Source organism: Hippocampus bargibanti, linkage group LG20 (assembly GCF_051943395.1).
Source record: "Hippocampus bargibanti isolate YZ-2025 linkage group LG20, ASM5194339v1, whole genome shotgun sequence".
In the NCBI taxonomy this organism is placed as follows: Eukaryota; Metazoa; Chordata; class Actinopteri; order Syngnathiformes; family Syngnathidae; genus Hippocampus; species Hippocampus bargibanti.
This window is the reverse complement of record NC_142753.1, coordinates 899,323-907,278: the sequence shown is the minus strand read 5'-3', so window position 1 is coordinate 907,278 and position 7,956 is coordinate 899,323. Positions and strand designations below refer to the sequence as shown.

The 7,956-nt window shown below is 41.4% G+C and overlaps 1 protein-coding gene across 1 annotated transcript; it reads right to left on the bottom strand.

Annotated features, from left to right (window-relative positions):
* Nucleotides 1–114: 114 nt before the first annotated feature.
* On the bottom strand, nucleotides 115–6,695 carry LOC148882570 (uncharacterized). The gene is made up of 2 exons (XM_089022817.1): nucleotides 5,603–6,695; nucleotides 115–2,066 (listed from the first exon to the last, which is right to left on the bottom strand). Exons 1-2 carry the CDS (start codon nucleotides 5,727–5,729, stop codon nucleotides 898–900), a joined length of 1,296 nt encoding a protein of 431 aa, XP_088878943.1. The 5' UTR covers nucleotides 5,730–6,695; the 3' UTR covers nucleotides 115–897.
* Nucleotides 6,696–7,956: the final 1,261 nt, after the last annotated feature.

Sequence of the window (7,956 nt, the reverse complement as noted above, 5' to 3'; positions counted from 1 at the left end):
ATCGATATTCTTTCCAACTCACGAGAATATCGATATAACAAGACTTATGTATGTATATATATATATATATATATATATATATATATATATATATATATATATATATATATATATATATATCCCACTTCTTATTATAATTCTTACCTTTTTAGGAGTGATCTGTTCAAAATGCGTTCAATGCAGAACAAATCTGATTTAAGGTTTGATGGCAGTTGTGTGCATCTGTGTCAGCTGTCAGTTATTGTCGTCTTTTTTTCGAATGACCCGCAAAACTATGAGTTGGCGAGGATGTAGGAAGCCCGTTTTGTGACGCATATTTAGCAATCCTCGTTACAAAGCATCGGGCGTGGCCAAAAGCATAACACACACCTCAAAGCACACTTCAGAGATTTTTTTTCCCGGTTTACCTGACACGAATCAGTGCCTCGGCACAGTCGGCAAGATCACTATTAAAAATATCTATTCTGTGTCTTTGATGCATATCTTTTTCACTTTTAAATTATTCCGTGGGCCTGGTAGAACCTCTTTGGGGGCCAGTTCTGTTCCATTTTATTATATTTTGGATCACATCCATTGTAAGACAAAGAAAAATATATCTGGAGACATAGTCAAGGACGGTACAGTTAGTTAAAATAACACAAAGAAAGAAAAATGAAGAACTAAATCAAACATCTGCTGCTGTGAAATGTACATTTCTCCACTGCGAGACTAATAAAGGTCAATACAAACCAAAACAATAATGATGTAGCACGCTGAGATGAAAGATGAAGATTACATTGATGATTGTTCATCTCATCATCAAAGTTGTGATTCTGAAACTGATACTTCCAAGGGAATTTTTAGCTGCAAACCGAGCTGAAAAAGGTTTCTCACGAGTGTGTGTTTTCACATGTATTTTTAAACTCCTTTTCCAAAATAATCTTTGGCCACAATCTGAACAGGCAAAACACCATCAGTATGGGTATTAACATGTTTTTTTAAGCTTGCCTTGCGAGAGAATTTTCGCCCACAAGCTAAGCAGGGAAAAGGTTTCTCACCCGTGTGGGTTCTTGTGTGGTGAGTTAAGATTTCTTTCCGAGAGAATCTTTGGCCACAACGTGAACAGACAAAAGGTTTCTCACCGGTGTGGATTCTTGAGTGCTGAGTTAAGTTTTCCTTCAGAGAGAATCTTTGGCCACAAACTGAACAGGTAAAAGGTTTCTCTCCAGTGTGGATTCTTGTGTGGTTAGTTAAGTTTCCCTTTCGAGAGAATCTTTGGCCACAATCTAAACAGGCAAAAGGTTTCTCACCAGTGTGGATTCTTGTGTGGTTAGTTAAGCTTACCTTCTGAGAGAATCTTTTACCACAATCTGAACAGGCAAAAGGTTTCTCACCAGTGTGGGTTGTTGTGTGGCTACGTAAGTGTTCCTTCTGACAAAATCTTTGGCTACACTCTGAACAAGCAAAAGGTTTCTCACCAGTGTGCATTCTTGAGTGTTTAGTTAAGCTTCCCTTCTGAGAGAATCTTTGGCCACAATCTGAACAGCTAAAACGTTTCTCTCCTGTGTGTATTCTCATGTGTCCTTTCAAGTATCTCTTCTGAGAGAATCTTTGGACACAATATGAACAAGCAAAAGGTTTCTCACCGGTGTGCATTCTCATGTGTATTTTTAATTGTTCCTTCTGAAAAAAGTTCCAGCCACAGTCTGAACAGGTGAAAGGTTTCTCACCAGTGTGGGTTCTCACGTGTCTTTTAAAATAATTGTTACAAGTAAACATCTTCCCACACCAAGAACATTTCCAAGGTTTGTTGTCAGTGTGACATTTCCCATCAGACTCTTCATCTTCACCCTCCTCATCATCGTCATCAGCGCTTAATGTGTTGTTACCATCTTTCATGCAAGGGTGCTCTGGATCCTCCTCTTTTATCATGTCAAGGGCATGCTCCTCCTCTTCCTCTTTGAAGTGGGAGATCTCTCTGCGCTCCTCTTCCTCTTTGAAGTGGGAGATATTTTGGCTCTTTTCTTCCTCTTTAAAGTCAGAGGGCTCTGCAACCACCCGCTCATGACAAACATCTCTTCTGATGTCTGCATGACACAAGAAGACAAACACACATGCAATTATGGTTTAGAATTACATTGAAGATTACTCTGAGAGCGAGATGATTTCAGATTACAACTCAATATGTGACATTACCAGCATCACTCCTTCACTTTCATTCCTTTCATTACTTTGCTGCTGTGAAATGTAAATTTCTCCACTGTGAGACTAATAAAGGCATATCCAATCCAATCCAATCACTTAGTAGTGGATTGCTCTTTCTTTGTTTAATTATTTGTTTCCATGGTCGTTTAATTCTTTAATATCCTTGGTTACTTGTGTTCAGAGTGTGACATTGACCATTTTTAAGTTGAGGATCAGCCTAGAGTGCAAATTCTACCTCATGTTTTTCACCTTTGGCGAGATGTTTCTGAACCCCCACAAAACAGAGTGATTACTAAACAATGATCCCTCACTATATTGCGCTACCTTTATCGCAGCTTCAGTATATCTTTTTTTTTTCATTGTCCTGTTTTCAGAAAAGAAGAGTGGAACAACTCAGAGGTTTTGTACATTCGTGGACTGTATCGGCAACGGGCAAGGTGCATTATTGGTTTCCAAGAACAAGCCTTCGATGCCACCATGACAAGTCTCTTCAATTCTCTCAGTGGGCACTGCCTATGAATGTTTGTGGCTATATAAGGTTTTATAATTCAAGATTTACCCTGTGTACTGCTGTTGTCTTTTTCTCAAATATGTGAAGGGTAATCATTGTTTGCATGTTTTAAACATGCCGCTAAGAACATAAACTGGTGAATTAACAGGTAACACAAAATTGTACCCACCAAGACTGGACCCCGAAAGGTATTGGAAAGGCATATGGGAGAATGGCTGGTGACTCTAAGAGAGAAGCACAGCAACCTCCCTGAACAGAACCCGGTTACCATTATACAGTGGCAGGCATACAGCAGACTCTAAGATATGGAAAAACTGGATAGCACCAGGCCTGGGGAAGGTCCACGCCTACTAGCTAAAAAAACTCACAACACTCCATGAGTGCCTAGCAGCACAAATGAACCAGTTGCTGAGGGATGGGACTCACACAGAATGGCTAACTAACGGGTACATGATCCTGATCATGAAGGATCCTTTAATGGGTGCAGTCCCATCCAGCTATTGGCCAATAACTCGCCTCTCCACAAGCTCCTTCATGTCAGGCATCATTGCAGCTAAAATAAGTGGACACATTGATTAAAACCTGAGCGAAGCACAGCAAGGCATTAATAAAATTTACCAGAAGAGCCAAACATTAGTATCTGAATTAAAAGGCGGCGCCCCCTGTGCGGCTGCCTCTGCAGCAGCATCTTCCCCTTTTGAGTCCCTTTCCATTCTACTATTTTATGTATTTATTTATTTACCGTTCGTGTTTTGTTTATTTTCGTTCCCGAAACCTGCAGTGGGCATCTTCACTTTTGCTCATCGACGTTATTTTTTATTTTTTCACAGCTCCTGTGAACGGGGAAACCACTTGCACATGGGATCCCATTGTTTATAGTTGAGAGCAGCTGCTAGCATGGCGAGCTAATAGCGGGCTGTCGGACACCACACCGGACATCCTCGTCGAGCTGAGGGGGAGAAAACGGGGATGTCGGGCCAGGAAAGATCGCCACAGAAGGAGGAGAAAGTAACGACATGTTCTCCAGTCCCTCATTATGGGGAATGTAAGATCACTACCGAACAAGATGGACGAGCTAGCGGCGTTAACGCAACACAAGAGGGAGTGCCGGGAAGCCAGCTTGCTACTCGTCACGGAGACATGGCTATCGTCAATCACTGCAGACACACACGCTGAGTTGGAGGGCTTCCAACTCGTACCAGCGGACAGGAATGCAGGCAGCGGTAAGCAGAAAGCAGGAGGAGTTGCTGTGTTTGTGAATGGCAAATGGTGCAATCCTGGGCACATCACGGTCCAAGAAAAACTCTGCTCTGGGACATTGATCTGCTAGCCGTTAGCCTTCGGCCGCATTTCCTGCCGCGGGAATTCTCACACATCATAGCTTTGACGGTGTACATTCGTTCCCCCAACGGCAACTGGCTCATGACTGTTGTAAACAGGCTGCAAACCCAGTCCCCTAACGCCCTCTTCATCATCTCTGGGGACTTCAAGCATGTCTACCTGCAATCCTCCCTCCCAACATTCACACAATATGTAACCTGAGCTACCTGAGACAGTAACATCTTGGACTTATTCTATTCAAATGCTAAGAATGCGTACAGACCCTACCCCGTGGCCCCCCTTGGAAGAGCAGACTACAATATGGTGCATCTCCAACCCGTGTACAAACCCCTGGTGCACAGGCAACCAGCTGTGACCCGCACGGTCAGAAGATGTTCCACAGAGGCTGAAGAGGCTCTGCGGGACTGCTTTGACTCAACCAGGTGGGAGCTCTTCACTGAGATTCACGGGGAGGACATTGATTCACTCCCCGACACTGTTGGGGTAATTCGCTATACCGTATATTGTGTACTATATGACAATCAAAGGTTTCTAATGCTGTGTTGAATTTTTATGTAGTCCTAAAACTCAATACAGTGATGCCTCAGTTTACGAACCCCTTGGCTTACGAACTTTTCGGTTTACGAATGTTAAATTTATGGAATTTTTACCTTGGAATATGAACTTTTTTGAGGATACACACACACACAGAGCTGCCTCAATGAGTGATGTGTCTTTTGCGAACGAGCCCGTTCTCCGAACAACAAAATGGCAGCTGACTGTTATTGTCCTCTATTCCTCGCCCTCAGTCTTCGGTTAAAGCCACGTGATTTCAAGAACGCAGCAGTGAAGGGAGGTGGTTTAAACATTAAAGAGACAGGCAGACGACAGTGAAAGTTTCAACTTTGATAGTTCAAAGGCAGAGTGTAGACTGCAAGGTTAAAATATCCCATCAATCAGGCTCCACAAACAACCCGCAGAAGCCATCTGTACACTTGATGCAAGAAGCTATCAACCCAGCTAAACAGAACACAATTGATGAGGAACAAGGTAAAATTATCACAGAGAAAGCACCTCCAAGGGATCATTCCTCAAGATGGTGAAAGAAGAAGGTTACGTTCCTCTTCAAGTGTTTAATGCTGATGAAACCGTCCACTCCATTCCATCAAGCCATCAACGACCATCACAAAGGTAAATAAAACGACTTTATTGTACAGTACAGTTTATTTCTTTAATTATAATACCATAGCACATTTATTATACATCAAATAAGGTATATTTTGTCTAGATTTAAGGCTTAGAAAATTAGAAAGTAGAAAATTATGTTTTATGGGGACTTGGGAACTGATAATTCTCATTTTAATGGTTTCTTATGGGAAATTAATATTTGGGATACACACTTTTCGCCTTACACACTCTGTCTGGGAACCAATTAAATTCGTAAGCCAAGGTATCACTGTATTCCGTGGGTCCTGCAGTTTGAGTGAAAATGACGGGAAAAAACTGTCACTGGAGTGGACAATGTTTTGTACGTGTTTGGCAGGGAATGAGTTCAGAAAGAGTACGAAACAAACAGTGTGACCTCACCTAATCTGTGAAGAATGATTCTTGGCTGCATCCTGCAAATGGCATCCGGCAGTTGACGTTGTCCCTTGCGATCCTGTTTTTCTCCACAAAGTTCCTCCTCGTATTCTGATCTCATTCTTGCGCACATTTTCGCACGATTTTTAAAAACAACACTGAACGCTTTCGATGTCTGGGGAGCGATGTTAAAATAACAGGCACCTTGGTTTTAGCGGTTAGCAAGGTAACCGAAGCTAAACTAGGCCGAGGAGCACCAACGTTCACCGAGACGACTTTAATCGGACACAACGAAAGATGTTTTGGTCCAGCGAGATGATGGTGGAGGCCCCTCGGGAGAGATTTTAGCACTATGACGAAAAATTCAGCAGAATTTGGTCAGGAGTGAAATTTCCTCCTTGCGTTGCGGTCACCCTCGCCAATTAGTGATGTGTCGTTCGCGAACGAGCAGATTCCTAGAGCCGGATCTCAGAAGTGAACGAAGAGAGCCGCCTCCTAAGAAGCAGCCGGAAATGGTAGCCTTCTTTTTTCCCCTCCATTCCCCGTCCCCAGTCTTCGGTTAAAGCCGCACGTGATTGGTCAAGATAGAGGAGGAAGGGGAGAATTACAGACACACGCAGCAGTGAGGAGAAGGGGCAGGGGTTAAAGAATCGATTGAAAATTTCTAAGTGATGACCTGTCTGCTGGATTGTTTTGAGTTGAATGAAAGAAACATTTCTGAGAACTTTGCAGAGGAGCAGGGGAGCTACTGCAGGACGCATGCACTGTTTTGGAGCCATTTGAGCAGGTCACTGGAGATCAGTGGACAAATGTTATCACATTATGCTGTTATTATTCAATTACTGTATTATCCATTTTACTCCTTGGTATTATAGTATTACTTATATGAAAAGCGAATTAGTGACAGCTGATCATCAGACCAGAGTAACCACAGGGAACATGAACGTTAGTGAATGCTCTATGTGCACATATAAATAAAGCCATACAAACAAAAATATTTGATATAGTGTATTTTTTACATGAGCAATTCGTTTTTCACATATTTTTGTACACGATTTTAGGTAGTTAATTTAAGCGAACACAAAAAAAAAAAACGAGGATCCATTTGGGAGCCAAAAGAGCCGGATTATTTTACTGAGCCGAGCCAAAAGAACCGGCTCTCTGATAGGAGCTGGAACTCCCATCACTATCGCGAATGTAAAACCCAGCATTGTGGTGACTTACCTTCACACTGCCAGCGGTTTGGATTTTATATATATATATATATATATATATATATATATATATATATATATATATATATATATATATATATATATATATACACAGTGTGACCTTGGCTTGCGAACTTAATTGGTTCCCAGAAAGTGTGTAAGGCGAAAAGTGTGTATTCCAAACATTAATTTCCTATAGGAAACCATGAAAATGAGAATAATCCGTTCCCAGCTCCCCATAAAACATAATTTTCTACTAAATAAGCATTAAAACTACACAAAATATACCTTATATATAATAAATGTGCTACGGTATTGTAATTAAAGAAGGAAACTGTATTTTATAATAAAGTTGTTTTATTTACCTTTTTGATGGTCGTTGATGGCTTGATGGAATGGAGTATGGATTATTAAACACTTGATGAGGAATGTAGCCTTCTTCTTCGACCATCTTGAGGAATGATTCCTTGTAAGCTTCGGCAGCTTTATCGTTTGAACTTGCCTGCCACACCATGACGAATGACACTATGAATCCTTGTACGGCGCTGAAAGTTCTCGCACCATCCGTGGCTTGCTTTGACATCAATGGATGACGAACTTCCAGGTTGCCTCGTGACGATATCCGAGTGAAGTTGCCATGCTTTCTCTGCAATAATTTTATAGAGTTCTTCCTCCAGCTGACTTGATAGTTTTTTTGCATAAAGTGTCTCAAGGATCATCTTGGAAGTTGTGACATTGCAACAGCAACAGATGTAGGCAGACACAATAGAAGCTGCATTAATAGCTGATTCTGTTCCTTGTCCTTCCTCTTCAAATTGTACAGAGGGCTTGTGCGGGTTTTTTGTGGAGCCTGATTGATGTGATATTTTAACCTTGCTGTCTACTTTCTGTCTTTGAACTATCAATAAAGTTGAAACGAGTCAAAATTCCACTGTGTTTTCTATCCTTTTTCCCACTCATTGAAAACTCCTTTCTTTTTAAATCTCATTGAATCTGAAAATGCATTACTATATTTATAAACACCAATTGTTATACGTCTGTGTAAGCTCTCGGTCGTACAGGAGTGGTCCATCGATGAGAAGGTTTCTTCAGCCGTCATCTGTACAATTGTTATAGTTGTGTGCATTTGTACAATAAGTGGGATCA

What these genes read in the sequence shown, in the direction of transcription:
- LOC148882570 (XM_089022817.1), bottom strand. Translation starts at nt 5,729, where the DNA reads ATGTGCGCAAGAATGAGATCAGAATACGAGGAGGAACTTTGTGGAGAA. An exon ending in AATCATTCTTCACAGATTAG is followed by an intron (nt 2,067 to 5,602) that starts GTGAGGTCACAC and finishes TGTGTCATGCAG; the next exon opens with ACATCAGAAGAGATGTTTGT.